Source organism: Arvicola amphibius, chromosome 4 (assembly GCF_903992535.2).
Source record: "Arvicola amphibius chromosome 4, mArvAmp1.2, whole genome shotgun sequence".
Classification (NCBI taxonomy): domain Eukaryota; kingdom Metazoa; phylum Chordata; class Mammalia; order Rodentia; family Cricetidae; genus Arvicola; species Arvicola amphibius.
The window spans coordinates 75,479,814-75,495,699 of record NC_052050.1 but is presented as its reverse complement, the minus strand read 5'-3'; the positions used below and the strand labels follow the sequence as shown (position 1 = coordinate 75,495,699).

General features: G+C 44.2%; 1 protein-coding gene across 12 annotated transcripts in view; it reads left to right on the top strand.

The window, feature by feature from the left end:
- The window catches only part of Ebf1 (EBF transcription factor 1), a 389,291-nt gene that overhangs the window by 239,471 nt on the left and 133,934 nt on the right, over window positions 1-15,886 (top strand). For all 12 annotated transcript variants that reach the window (XM_038326659.1, XM_038326664.1, XM_038326662.1 and 9 more), the window contains one exon: window positions 14,180-14,261. In XM_038326659.1, coding sequence (XP_038182587.1) covers window positions 14,180-14,261 — 82 coding nt within the window. The remainder of the gene's footprint in view (window positions 1-14,179; window positions 14,262-15,886) is intronic.

Below are 15,886 nucleotides of genomic sequence, written 5' to 3'. Positions count from 1 at the left end.
TTAACTAGATAAAGACGTAGGAAGTTCACTGCATAGTGTCTAAAGAATAAGAGAAACACCATAAACACGGTGCGTGTTGACTGCCTGTCCTTCCTGTGGTACTGAGCTCCTCGGTTCACAGAGAGCCGTGCTCCAGCTCCCGGGCCCACAGACAAGCCTCTGAGACCCTGCCTTCAGATTAAGTCTACCTCTGCCATGAACTCTCTGTGGGAAGGCAAGGTACTTAATCTCTCAGTGATTCAGCTGCTTTTATCTGGAGCACTGGGGCAGGGGTGGAGAGTGGGGGAATGGATGGGGGAGCGGGAAGCAGTTGTCGAGATTAAAATAAAGCGTGCACTTAGCATACTGCATCGCAGGTAGTAACCTTCCGCTGACAGGAGCCATGACTTTACCCAGGACTCGTTTCTGAAAGGCTGACACTTGGGTAAAGTATTCCACCCGTCTACTTTGGAGCAATCTTAGGAAAGGAAGAAAAGTGACCATCATGGGAAGGCAATCAGTACTCTGAGTCATCTCGGCAAAGGACCATCATCACTCCAGAGTGCATGCAAGCTTGATCCCATAGTTCAAGGAAACATACATGAAAACCCACATTTTCCCAGGCTGCTTGCTTGGAGAAGAGTTTGGCCTCATGGTTATCTTCATATGGGAAGAGTTTTCTTTATTAAAAATAATAGTTGAAACACTCCAAGGGCTCGGAGAAATGGCTATAGGAGGAAACTGCCTGGGGGGGGCATAAACCGTAGGCCAGTGTGCTGTCCCACCTGTTGACTCAATTTGAGGAAGGGGAGCCAACAGCGGGGGCATTTCAGATAGAGGGGAGAAAACTCAAGAAGAGACTTAGCTGGGCCTATTGCAACTTTTTATATACCTTTGTACCTTCTTCATGAGGGACAAAGACTGTATTTTAATGAAAAATATGACTCAATTATAACTGTATCACTTATTGTTACTGTGTTGTGTGAATCTTCTCACCGTCGCTAAAAGGACCCTAGAGAACAGACTGTGTTTGTCTGATATGGGGCAGGGTGTCGTACCCTGGCATGACCTCCCGTATTTCTGAGGACCTATTCACTTTTCAGCTGTTGCTCTACAAAGGGTTAGTTGTGCTGAAGGACTAGGTCTTATTACTCCATCATCAGTGTGTGTGTGTGTGTGTGTGTGTGTGTGTGTTATGTTTGTGTATGTGTTCATATGTATGCATACAGGTAGGTGTGCCCATGTGTGCAGGTATGTGTGGAAGTCAGAAATGTTGGATGTCTTCCTCAGTCACTTTTCAGCTTATTTGTGTAAGACAGAGTCTCGTGTTGAATGTCAGGTCACTGTTTGGCTAGACTGACTGGTCGGCAAGCCCAGGCATCCTCCTGTCTCCTCCTCCCCAGCACTGGGATTACAGGCACATGGCACCACACCTGGTTTTTATTTGTTTATTTTCATATGGCTGCCCATAATAGGAACTCAGATCCTCACGTTTGCAGGGAAAACACTTTATTGACGACATCATCTTCCCGGTCATTCAGTCACAATTGAGAAATTCACTAACCTATCAGGCTGCCTTTCATTACTTATAAAGTATTTATTTTAGTAAATATTTTACTATCACTCTTGGTAAAATTACAGTGATAGGGACAAAGAGAGGGGTCACTAAGGAAGGGTGCAGAGTGGTGTAACCGGGGAGATATCTTCTCAGGGAACTTGGGTCCTCTGCATGAGTGGTACTTACTTCTAACCAATGAGCCGTATCTCTGACTCTTATCCTTCTTTTAATATTATCATCTTTACAATTTGAAAATGGGCACAGAGAAGTCCCACTATAGCCTTATAATTCAGTTCTTACGGTTTAGAGAAGGTGATGTAGGATCACTCTCTTAGGGTTAGTCTGGCTCCAAACTTGTTTAAAATATTGACAGTTTTATATTGGAATTTGTCAATAGATATTCCTATGCTTCATATATATATATATATATATATATGTTTTTGATAAATATATGCATGTTTATGATAGTGACTTCAGTATGTTGGTGTAGAGCCTGACTCACCCAGGACTCTGTCAAGGAAGCTTTGTCCTTCCGACATGTCCTAGGATGTTCTAGACTCTCCTTTGTCCTGCCATCTTCTCAGTGTAACCATTCCATCCATGTGTCTGCCCAACCTCATCCCAACTTTCTTGAAGGGTATTTGTGGGTGAGAGTCCCCTCTGCTCCCTTCCTTCCCATCTATCAGAGTATTTTGCCCTGTGAGCACTGTTGGGTTGAATAATAGGCTGCATTTGCTAAGGATCTTCTGCAAGGCACTGGATTTTCCAGCAGCTCAGCTTCATATCTTCTTTGGTTCAGCTGCAATAGAAGGAAAGTCATATTTTCCAGCTACCTGAGACCTGAAGATGATCAGATGGGCTCTGACAGACTTGACTGAATACATATCCATCCCTAAAATAGTTATAGAACTAAGGACTCTGATGTCCTGACCTAATGGCATTCATTTTCTGGTCCAAGTGAGGTCAAAGAATGATGCTTTTAAAATGCAAGAACTCTTGAATGAGGGCAGAGTACTCCAAAAGGAGAACATGGGAGCTATCAAATAGGAGAAAAGAGACCAGGACAGTGGCGTATGCCTTTAACCCCAGCACCCAAGAGGCAGATCCCAAGCAATCCATCATATACTCCTACTTTCTTATTGAGAACCTTGAAGACCCATGGCACAGAAAAGCATGTGTGCGCACACTTGCATCCCACATTGAGGCATTTGAGACCATTGTATCAACCATCCGGGGGCTCTTGATTAAGATGATGGAAGTAGATTATGTCTAAGTCCCTTCTTCTTTTAGCAGTTTTATCTTTAGCAAATAATAATCAGTTTGGGTGATAAAATAGAGGGAATTTTAGAGCTCACGCTCCCCAGTGTCTCAAGTTTAAACTGAAGCAGCTCCGGAGTGACGTATGGCATGGGGAGAAATGGGGGGAGTGTTAGTAACCTGTGAGCACCAAAGCACCTTCAGAAAGTCTAAATGGTGTCATTCTTCATCTATGAGACTGCTTAATTTTATTTTCCATCAGCAACCTTATGATAGCCCAAGAAGGAGAGCCTAATAAAGTGTCAGGCTCTATTCTGCATTCTGATTTCAATATGATAAATTTCGTTTTATACTTCTTATGGAATAGAACATACAGACTTATTGGATTGTCCATAATATGAACTGGGATAATTGGGATCTCATGAGATTATTGTCAGTCCTCTGTGGGCACAATTCTCCCTGGTCATTTTGATTTGAAGACTGGTCCTAAGCTTTAAATCCAAATTAAGGAGTCACTTGTTCATATCTGAACCCATCTTGTGTGGCATGTTGGAATGCAGTGATGGTTCGCAATGGAAGCCATTGCTCAAATTAAATTAATTATCCCAGTAATGCATACGCCCAGGGGATGATAGGCAGCGCATGGAGATGCTGAGATTGGTACCAGGGTGTGTTTGCCTAGAAAACTGAGTTAGAAAATGACAGAGATTTTTGAAAGGGTGGTGATGATATACAGTCATCTTTAAATAACTTCCATCCCTAGAAAGACTTGGCAGCTTTTCCCAAGGAATAGCCTTTTCCTCCAATTTCCTCTCTTCCTCCTCTTCTTTTCTCTTCGTGGAAAAAATTAGCTTGTTACCATTCCTTACACAAAAAATTGCCAAATATACTCCATCCCTGGTAATTGTGTCCCCTTTCATCCTCTATGACACAGTCTGAAGATGAGAGGGAAGGGGTAAAGGAATGACATGCCTCCTTTTACCAATCAGGGATTTAATTTTTTTAATCTAAAATTCAATGATACAAAGATATCTGTTCTTTATTTCTCTGTTGGTCCCTATTTATGTTCAATAACTCCATCATATTGCTTAGCATATAGAGCTGGCATGTTCACTGATATTTAAAGTCACTGAGGAAATTCTAAGGGAAACTGCCCAAGACCTCTTTAGTGAGTTCCCACAGCAACAGTGACTGCATGAATTGTGTTTGACATATAACCTGTGCTTAGCAAACACTGAATTCAGGACCAGATGAATGACAGAATGAATGACCCATGGAAGAAGACTGAGTGAAGAAACAGCAAATCATTGAGAGCTTTAAGCCACAGAGTCCTTGAAAGTTAGCAGAATGGCCTGTAGATCTTCGAGAGGAAATCCATTCTAGACTATTGGTAATATGGCCTTTAATCCCGTTGGGTTCCAGGTAAATGTTTTAAGAACAGTGACAGGCTTAACTTAAGAGATAATACGCTGAACTCTAATGTCAAGACAGTATTAAGTAGGACATTTAAGGACACCAATGAGCTCTTGCATGAATTATGCATGTATGAAACTAATAAATGGTCACAGACCGTGAGATGGATAGCTCTTAACTATGCTTGTTTGAATTAAATGGCACATCTTAGCATACAGAGGCTCTGAGAAAACCACTCATCATTTTTATTTCCTCAGTTGCCCATTACACAATGGGGAAACCTTCTCTAGGCCTGGGGTGAACGATATGTACTTGGATTCTTTTTTGCAACACTGACTGAAGTTGTCTGTTTCATCCATGGAAGGTTTGTATACACATGGGAAATTCAGAAAATGCACAAGGAGAAAGAGGAGACAAATATCCCCGTGTTATGATAGAAAATTAGCCGCCATTAATATTTCAGCTCAACTCAAGTCAGGCCTTCATTTGATGCTCTCCGTACATAGCTGGCCTGGGTGCCGTGAGAACAGAAAGGCTCCGTAAGGAGTGTCATGGAGGGGCAAAAAATGCTGCAAATAACTGCAGTGACTGCAAGGAAGACCAAGAGTGATGAGGGTGTAGCAGTAAAGATCGTGTGACTAATTCTTCAGGGGTGTAAGGCAACTCATTTACACAGTAGCCAAAAGGTAAGTAGGAGTACAGGAAGCTGAGACAGTGTGGGGATGGAGAAGATACTTCATACCCAGGGATGTAGCTAACAGTGACGGTGGGAAGGAGGCACAAGGATGCAACTTGATGTGGCTGAGGCAAAGCATGATGGGGGGAGAAGATGAAGGGAGAAATAAACCTGGGATGTCCACTATGGGTACTGCGAAACACTTTAAGATTCACTGATCAGGCCCCTACCCAATAATCACGACGGATTAATTGTTCATTTAAAGTCGTTTGGCAATTACTCTAATACACCGTCCTAAGAGTCAAATATTTTCCTGAAAAATTGAACTTAAATATTTTTCTTTTGAACAAAACTTGAAACTAAAACCGGTAGACTCTTAGTACAACTGGCACCCAAGGGAATGGAGACCATCCTGTGCTCTCTGGAAAGATCTGTCAGTTCAATGAGGGAGTGAATACTTAGACATATTTATATTTCAGCAGCTCTGGAATAGTGAGCCGAGCGTCCAGGGACAACTCTGTGTCTCAGTTACTGTGAACTCGAACTTCTTACTCCTTCCATGGCATCTGTCACCTCCACAAGAAAGAGTCATACTGAAACTCTCTGACTCTTTAAAAGGGACAAGTGAAATGCCAACAACAGATTCTAAATGAATGGGCTTCGCAATTTTAAACGCACAGATATTGAAGAACAGGGATACTGAAGCCTTTCATTTTCCACCCGTGGCTTTTCTGTCTGCATGAGAGACTCCCAAAGGCGGTGACTGTGAGCGCACAATGATGTATAGTCAAACTAACCCCTTGTGATGCTCACTGACTTTCCCCAAAGAGACCCAGGCTTTCTTGGTTTTGTTTTGGCCTTATTTCTCCATTTCGTTACAGTTAAATAGTCCACTCTTTTCTGCAAGGTTAAAGCGTGTTTGAGGTGGGGGGGGGGTCACACATAAAATGGTCATGAGCAAATCTGAAACATATCAGAACTGGTAATTAGCACTGCTTGAGTTCAAAGTGCTAGAATTTCTTATGCTGGCATTAGCTCTAATTTGAGCTAATGTGGTGATGGTGATGTGTATAGCCAGATATGGTCAATGACTACATTCCCACCATAAGATAATAAGACATGCATCTTCACTACATACAAATATATCTCTGATATATATATATACATATATATATATATATATTCGTGAGCAACTTCTGTAATGTTTGATATAGTATCTATAAAATGAGAATAGGACAGAGCTCTATAGAACTTTGGAAGAGTAGGAACGAATAAAAGAAAAGATAAGCCCTCACAAATGGTCTTCTGTCGTGGGTTTTCTTTGACTCTAGCCCCACGTTGGAATGCCAAAATGTTGGTTGTTTTTTACTCTTTGGGGGGCTCGCCACCCAGCTTCCAAATAAATCACACACAGAAGCTTATTATTTCTTACAAAATCCCAGCCTTAGATTGGCTTGTTTCTAGCCAGCTTTTCTTAAATTATTTCATCTATCTTTTGCCTCTGGGTTTTTACCTTTCCCTATTTCTGTATATCTTTTCTTTCCCTCTTGTTCCATGGCTGGCTGGCTGGCTCCTGGAGTCCTTCTCTCCTTGTTCTTTCTCCTAGATCTCTTTCTTCCCAGATTTTTCCTTCTATTTATTCTCTCCCTGCCTGCCAGCCCTACCTATCCTTTCTCCTGCCTTGCTATTGGCCGTTCAGCCCTGTATTAGATCATCAGGCGTTTGAGACAGGCAAAGAACCACAGCTTCATAGAGTTAAACAAATGCAGCATAAACAAAAGCAACACTTCTTAAAATAATATTCTACAACAGTATTGTGCTTGTGTTTTCCACAAAACTTGGTAAGTGGAGTATTGAGGCGCTCATGTATGCCTGATTCTTGAGGGTGTGTGAGGCAATAAGGAAGCAATACTTACATATTTTCCATCCTGGGTAAAATTTTACAATGGTATTTTACAATGGTATTTTACAATGGTAACATAGAACTACAAGGCCCAAAACTACCGAGAGCTACCCAAAGTCCGCAGGTGTCCTATGCCCACTGACTATCTGTAGACTATGCTCCACCTGACAGAAATAGATTAAAATCAATGTTACCTACTCTGTCTCCCAGTCAGTCCCAAGAAGGGTCAGACAAACACTTGTTCTGTTATCTGGGATACTCCTTCTGCATAACGGACCATATACACTGATTCCAGACTTCCTTCATGTCAACTCGAACCTTTATACACTCTGTCAGGAAAGCCTTGGTGCTTGGGAGTTCTGTCACAGGGCTTCACTGGAGTTATTCTCCTTTCCTGTCACCAGAGGCTTTCAGACTTGGGATTCTATCATCCTCTCTCAATTACTGGTCAGTGAACAGTGGCAGGAGAATCAGTTGGACTGGGTCAGCAGAAGTCAGTGTTAAGTCACGGTGCCCCACGCCCTTCTCAGTATCTCTTCTGAGGAATTATGAGACACTCTTTCCTCCATGGTCCTTGGTTCTTTTTATTTCTCCACCCTCTGGCTGTCCTGACCCTATCTGCTGTCAGATTTGACTCCTAGGCTAAGGACCCTTTTTGCAGTCAGTCCTTCCCTTCAAACTATTTTTACATTCTTTAATCCGCTGCTATGATATTCTAGCACCCCCGGTAAGTTCTTGCCACTAATTATGTTCTCCCACCAAAGCCAAACGCTGAGCTCTGAGGTAATGAATCCTATTCCAGACGAGCGTGTTTATCTGTCTAGGCTGTGCACACTTTCCAGAAATGCCCAAGATCCAGGAGACCTCTGCCAGGGAAGGTAAACTTCTTGAAGTCAGTGGCCAATAATAGGGGCCGCCATGTGCTCTCCCTCTGGGAGCTCCAGGATAGCGTCATGGCTTAATTTCAGATTCTCTTCCACTATGGGGAGCCAAAAAAGACCGCACGGTTTCATGTGTGTGCAGCTCCCTTCTTCTCTGCCCTCTTCATGTCCCAGGCAGGACTGTGAGCTGTAAGTCAGACAGGGCATCAGTTGGTGTTGCTTTTCCTTCCAGAAAAGGAGAAGAGGTCAGCTCTTGTTCAGCTCAGCCTCCCCAGATTGCCCTTGTGGCCTCTCCGGGATCTTGGCTGACTTCTGGGTATCGTGTTTTCACATGGATGAACTGTACCCTACAGCCTAGTCTGTGAATTAGAAGCCAGGCCCTTTGCTTTGACATTGAGAATAGAGTTTTCTCTTTCTGTTTTTGGCTTGCCCTGTTTTCAAGGCAGCTGCTTCCTATGGTGGTGGTGCCAGACTCTGGCTTACCTGTCCATGGACCGCCACTGAGTTTTCAAGAGGGCAATTCCCAGCTTCTGGCAGCTTAGGTGGTCTTGGGAAGGGGCAGGTGCAATACAGTTAAATACTTTCCATTTGGGAGAATCCTAGTATTCCCGGAAAATTTTTCCTTGGTAATTTTGGGTCTGGAAGCCTGACCGCAAAGGTGACCGTATAGTGGATGACTCCCAAGAAGTCTTTTTAATTGCCAGGCTGTTCCCTGTCCTCCCTCCAGATAGTGTGTGGAAGCAGCTTAAACTTCACCCAGAAGGGTCCCCACATTTGTTTCTACACAGCTGTTTTCTGTGTCAGGCCAAGAGTGCGTCCCTGCGTACTGAATACCATTGGGAAGGACCGTCTGCCGCCTCACCATCTGTGGGCATAAGTCAGGGGGACCTTCCAGAGAGTCTGAGGAGAGGAGCTGGGGTTTTATGTCTTCCTTCAGTTGGTGCCTTGACACTTTTCTTTTCCAGTCTGGACGTGATGAACACAGCTGCAAGCAGACAAACGTGATTTTTCAGTCTTTGGGTTGGGAGAGGTAAAAATTCAACCTGTTCAGCCCAGAGCCAGGGCACTTGCTTCGCATAACAATTACCGGCGTGTGGGCAGTCCCATGGAAGGCAGTTTAATAAGTGTGCCCTTCAATTCTGACTAGCCTAAGTCCTCCGTAATTTTAGCCCCTGCCTTGCTCTGCTTTGGCAAAGCCACTGTACTCTTGCCTTTCCTTGGCAATTATCTCTTTCATGGTTGTTTTCTTTCTGCTCTTCATTTGATGAAGCCTGTACTGCTTACTGGGTATGCAGGGCTTCACTGATTTCCAGAGCCTGCACTATGCCAGGAAAAGAGTATTTTTCCTATCTGAAACCGTCTTGGTCTAGGCAGTATCCTGATGCTACAGATAGCCGAAACAGTGAGTATTATTGCTTCCTCTGCTCTAGGCTTCAACACCCTTCAAGTGCTTACTGATTTTCTAAAACACGTTCTAATGGCTTCTCCATTTTGCAAATGAGGAAACTGAGGTACGGACAGATTACATCCATTTGGTGAAGATCACATGTTTAGCTAAGCAATAAAGCTACATGCATGATGAAAGCTACCCAGTTGTATGGGAGGAAAAATCTTACTCTTCCCATGTTTGGTTGACACTACTCAGGGTCATGGTATTATTGGATTCAACCTATGTTTATCTCAATTTCAACAAAATTGGCTTGTCCAGTGTACTCCGCTACTGTCTTTAACGTGGAAAGCGCTAATTTGTATTCACAGGCAGGCTCCAGATTCTATTTAGCAAACCAGTGTATACTAAACGCCTCTAGTTTTACATCCCATGGCTTCCATTATGTGTCTGGAGACAAGGGTTTGCTTTTGTTTCCTTTTTCATACTCTCAGGTAGGAGCCTCATTATGGAGGTTAATTGATTTTCTTTTGGCAACCCAGTGCTTTTGGTCACCAGTACTATGCTAGTTATAAGGATTCAAGGCAGACTGAAGCTCTCTTGCTTGGGGGAAATACTATACAGTATATTACCAAATCAGCTAATGTATCTACCACATGTGTGCCCCGTTTCAGTTACTTCAATAATGGACTAATGTCCTACATCAGCCTGATTGATGAACCCAAACACAACTTTTAATAGGATGTCACTTCTGGTTTTATGACTGTCACTTTCCTTAATTGAAGTGGTAGAATAAAAAGTTCACGTACTTGAGTGCTGACCTCTTGCTGGATTGGTGTGTGAGGAGCTGGAACACACTGGAAAGATCACAGGGCTGACCCCCGGCAAACAACTCTGGTCTCTTAACAACTGGGAACTGGGAACTGCATCCTGATCTTCAGTTTTCTCACTCATGAAGTGAGGAGGTTAGACTAAAGGGTTGTTAAAGTCACTTTCAAAGTTCTCCTGTGATTTGGACTGTAGAGATGGCTCAGTGAACAGGAGCAATTGATGCTGTACATACTTGAAGACCAAGACATGAGTTCGGATCTTCTGGATCCACTTGAAAGCTTAGGCATTGCTGTCTCTGTAACTGAAATCCCAGCACTATGCAGGGAGCAGCCAGGAGGCTCTCTGGGGCTTGCTGGCCACCAACCTAGTGGAAAAATAGCAAGTTCCAGGTTCAATAAGAGACCCCATTTCAAGGGAAGGTGGAGTGTGTGGTAGGACTGAACACACTCTGGGTACATATATGGATATGGGCACCTGCATACACATGTGTGTATAAACCACATACATACACACACACACACACACATACACACACACACACACCCTATAATTCACGGAAAATGGATATCACGACTATCCCTATGGATACTAGTTTTGAACTATAACTGCGTCCCTTATTTTTTTTGTGTGTCTTTGTGTGTTGTGTTCCAGGTGAGTTAGCCCCTTCCTGGCATGCCTACTGCCTACCTTAAAGGACTTCACTGGGGATCCAGAGAGACCCTGGGAACTTAAATGCTTTGGATAATAACGCAGTGAGAGATGTATTAAATAGTCATGACGTTCCTCCTGCGGAAGTTAGCTGAAAGGTGCTGGGTTTCTCGCTACCTGGCCATGCCACCCCTCCAGAAAAAGAGCCGAGTTAAAAAGAGAGTTTGATCCCAGACTTTATGGAACTCCTCGGAACTCTGCAGGGTCAATAGCGGCTTTGTCCTGCTGTGGGTCAGGTTCCCACAGTTGGGGTAGGGCAGTCATGCTCTTTCCACTGACATTTTATCAAACACACAGAATGTGGCAGTTCCTTAGACAAACATATGGTTTTGTGTTACAATAGCCTCCACTTTGTTAAAAGCCCCTCGGAGTCAGAGATCTTCCGTGTGGGGCAGCAGATACTACACACACACACACACACACACACACGCACACGCACACGCACACGAGTCCCCAAGTTCACAGTCACCTTATATGTTTACTTGAATAACCCCCCCCACACACACACACCTGCCCAAGTTTGTGTGTCTCACGTCTGAGTCAAGTCTCACTGAGTGTATTTTTAACTTCTCTTTACTCCTCGGAGTTCCTTTAAGGAAGTGTGATCCAAAAGGGTCAGGTACTTGGATTGTACTGAGGGGAAAACTTTGAAGAGAATTCCTGAGGCTCTAGAGTAGGTGGCTTTCCCCCCCGAAGAACTGGCCCTACACGGTGTCTTTGCCACATAAGGGCTTGTGTGAGGCCCTAGGCACCAGTTGACGGCTGTCTTACCCGTGACAGATGGTCAAGACTTCAATTTCAGCAAGTGAGCTGCTGCCGAGGGGGTGGGCATGGGACTCTGCCAGCAGGCCAAGTGGCAGGGCGGCTTAGGGTAACAGTGATCTGCTGTGTGCCCGGCATAGATTTAAAGGTGATCTGGTGTGTGCCCAGCATAGTTTTAAAGGCGATCTGGTGTGTGCCTGGTGTGGGTTTTGTGCTAATGACGAGCTGCTGACAGGTGCCCCGGCGCTCCTCATCTTTGGGGCAGAAGATCCCTGGCTCCCTCAGTTCTCTCTCTCTCTGGCCAAGCCAGTGTCCTGTTTGCCTGTCTTTCAAACCCATTTTGGCACCAGATGGAACCCCTGACGGTGGCTAGCAGTTGTCTGACTTGAGGATGCCAGAGGGTGTGCTGACAGCTTCTTCTAACACAACCTGAAGCTGGCTGTCAGGCCTGGGCTCAAATGGCTTAAACACGTACAGGCAGCAAGTATTATCAACCATGGGGAGACAGGCAGGGGGGGGGGCACTGCGGGGAGAGTGGCGGTGATAACCCTCCCTAGCTTGGTGTTGCCTTGGTTGGGGGGATAATGACCCTGTGGTTTCCCCTAGTAAAACCATTGTTCTCACACAGCACGATTGATTTTCCACCCATGGGACAATGAATATTCACATCTTCACCTCACTCCCATCAGGCTGAACACTGACTTAGTGTGCTGGTCCAGAGCCCTGCCTCTTGGACCACTCGATCAAAAGTTGAATTTTAGGTCCATGTTTACTCACTTTTGGACAAGCAGTTGGATGTCTCGGATTCTGAGACATCTACTACTGCCACCTCCATCCTCCTGACCTGCATAAGGATTGCACAACTACTTCGTAAGGCCCGTGGTCTCATCAAGCCCATTTTATGGATGAGAAAAGTTGAGGTCCGGCCTCTCATCCAAAGGCACATGGGTAGTATGTGGCTAAGGTTTGGGTGTTAATCCCATACTGGGTATTTTTTTTAAAGGTGGTGGCTTTTACACTTTACAGCACCACAACACTGGCAGCCACCCTCTCCGGATCCTGGGATGGTTTGCATATATCCTCTTCCAAGTACAGAACCCAGCCCCAGCAATATGAGGGACTCGTGACCACTACTTTTATACATCTGATCATGTGTGAAAGCCACACGTACCGGTTGAGTCTTACCTTCTGAGGCTCAGAGGGACAGGGCAAGGAAAACGCCCTGTTGAAGGAGGACTGAGTGGCTGGACAGCAAACATGTACAGCAGCGGAGCTGTTCTGGGCCTGGGGGAGGCCCAGGGTGGATTTCGTTATACACAGCTGGACTTCAGCAGTGTTTTGTGAGTCATTCATCCCAGACAGAAGGTCAATAAGCTTTGGCCTCTGTGGAGAGGACCTCGATGCAGGGGTGAACCATTATCAGAGGCCTCCTCACTGATGGGCTTTGAGGGTTGTGTAATGGTAAATGACTTCATTTATGAAGACTCGTGCATTGTAAAATCTTATCATTTTGTTTGAAAAAGTCGTTATTGCTCTTCAATGCTCCCATTTATTCCCACCCTGGACGACTCCAAAAGGCCAGGGAGAAGAGATATTGTTTTGGAATTTGTCTGCAGAAGCTGTTTGTGTGCAGTGTGTCTTCATGTAGTGCCTTTATGGTAGAGGATCAAGGGGCTACCCTGTTGACAGACATCATACTCAGAACTAATTTCAGTGGGGGCATCCTGGAATGCTAGTTTTGCATGAGTTATTTCTATTGGGTTGACAGTTTTATTCCAGTGTAGCTCAAAAGTAGGCCAAAAGGTGAAGAAAAGAGCGTTTCTAGAATTTCATTGATTGACCTGTATTTTAGTATTTTAGTATGCTTCATCAATACAGCTATCTAGGCCCCAAAGTCAAAAGGATGTAGCAAATAGGTGGACATAGACATCTTCTATTTCTCCCAAATAGAAAACAGAAGGAGGGGTTGAACTGAGGGTAACCAGCATGGGTACCCTAGTACAGAATTCTCCATGCCTGCTGCCTTTCCGTGATGAACTCCAATAACTGCCTGCAGTTGTTACTTAGTGTGGCCATGTCCCATATCACACACGTCAGACAAATTTGAAAGTTAAAATAGATTCACCAACATCACTGGGGTTTCTCTAGCCATTTGGAGACTGTGGTCACCTTTACACATAAAACCCGTGGACCTCACTATAGAATTTATTCAGAAGCTAAGGTGGGCTGAGAGGCAGGAAAGCCCAAGCTCGGTCTCAAATGGCTTTTGTTTAAGGCAAGTGTCTAAAAAGAAGAAATGGTCTGGGGGTACTGGAGAAGTTTGCAAGAGTTTAATCATTGTGTGAACCCCACCACTCTACCTAGGGCTGCTAATTTAAACATTTTATTTGGAGATGCTAAGATTTAAAGTATTTACCATCTCTTTGTATTTATCTAGTATACACATTGCCATTCATCAAGTGTGAATTCACAACACTGAAATGACAGGTTAAGCTTGGGGACCAAGGCAACTCTCAATTAGATCTATGTGGAACTTACATTGAATTTCCATGATGATTTGCTCTCTGAATAAAAATACTCCCCCGAGGTTTACTTCTTTTGTGAGATCTGTTGGCAGTACCAAGAGTGTTCCCTTCAGAAAGAAAGTCCACCTTGGATGTGATATGATGACCCCAGGCCTTGAGCGTAATACTGATTCTAAAGCTACTCTGAATATTGCAGGAGACACAGTGAGAAAAGAAAACGTGTAACCCGGAAGTGATTTCTGACTGAGACTCCCTTGTTAGGATAGAAATGCTAACCATGCTCATTTGTTTCTCCACAGATTCTTCCTGAAGTTTTTCCTTAAATGCAACCAAAATTGCCTAAAGAATGCAGGAAACCCACGTGACATGCGGAGATTCCAGGTGGGTCCCCTCTTGCTTTTTCTTAAATCTTAATAACGGTTTGAATGTGAAGAGATGATGGGAACACATTTTTGGCAAGAGACATAGAGTATAATTGTTTCTCTAGAGGTGAAGAGCAGGTGAGGCCACTGGTCCCCAGGCATCTGCAATCTAAGAGTTGTTTTTGTTAGACGAGAATTGGGGCTGCGCCACCTGCGCCCGCTGATGAGGGCAGCTGTGTCCTCAGAGCCTCATTTTGGCTTCCTGTATGGGCTCACGTGACGAGACAGCCAGAGATTAAGTCAATTACACAGAAACGATGGGCTTTAGTCTCTAAAATTATTCTAAGGAGAACTTCACTGGATAGCGAGTAAGGAGCCAAACCAGGAAGTTCATTTTTGCCGTCTGTTGTCCTCTCTCATAATCTCAGCAGCTGTTAGCACCAACCGCCGATTGGAAGTGGGGCCCTTAAGAAGCAGAACATGTTTGTACCCTCTGTCCGGCTTCAGGGATGCCCCTGTACCCCACATGTATGTATTACCGAAGATCTTCCAGGTCGGCCACCACCTAAAACGTACGAACATGATAGGATCATACATACGTTAGAAGGGCTGAAAACCTAAAAAAAAAAGAATGGGTTGACTTCTCAAACGCAGGTGTCTTAGGAATTCTAGACATAATACGCCTGCAGACTCACATGCTGAGAATCCCTTAGGACCTTGTTACAGTACTGATTGAGATGGGGGCGGGGGCTGGGATTCTATGTTTCTAATAAGCTCCCAGGTGGTGTAGAACCATGGAGCGCATCTCAGGCAGTAAAGTTGAGCCCCTTCCTTGCCTCGCTCTCCAGCTCATTTTATGGGTAAGTTATTTGCCGTGTCAACGTTGAAGCATGCTTGCACAACCTGTCAGAGAGACAGCTTGGTGTTGAAAGTTCGCTCCTACGCCTGTTTAGTCAGCTCAAAGTGCAGCTTTCAGTGTCTGAGCTCCGAGAGGTGCTTGATAAATTTTGGCTGCACATTCTCTAAGGAGAAATAAGGAAAGAGATTTGAGCATTGACTGTGGATGTCAATATCATAGAGTCTTCAAAATGATTTTTTTTTAAAAAAAGAAGTAAGCCTTATTAGTCTTGTTAAAGAACAAATCCATAGGAAGGATGATATTGTCTCTGGCGATCTTAGAGAATGTATATAACATCATTTTAGCCTTACCCCCTTTTGTCTTAATAGAGAGGAATTGGGAGAATCCAATAAAGTCTTAATTTCTTAAGAACTGTTTCCTGGCAAGGTCCTGCCTTCAAATTTGGATGCTACTCTTTTTTCAAAGTGTCTTGCAGTGTGTGTGAGTGGGTTTTTAGCACGTGCGATCTAATAGCTTGCTGTGGTTTTTCAGATGAGCTCTATATCTCTTTGGGCCAAGCTTGGGTTAAGAACAAAGACACACAGGCATGAACCATTTTATGTGCAATAACCAAGCTTCCTGACTTTGCCAGCATCAACTACACTATATCCCTCAGGGCAGTAGAATTGGGATGAACTTTGGTGACACTGAGGACCTTAAAGAACATTTATATATGGTTTTACAGAACTTGCTAGTGAATTGTGGCTTTTAGAAATACAGGCAAGACAGGAAGTCATCTCAGTACA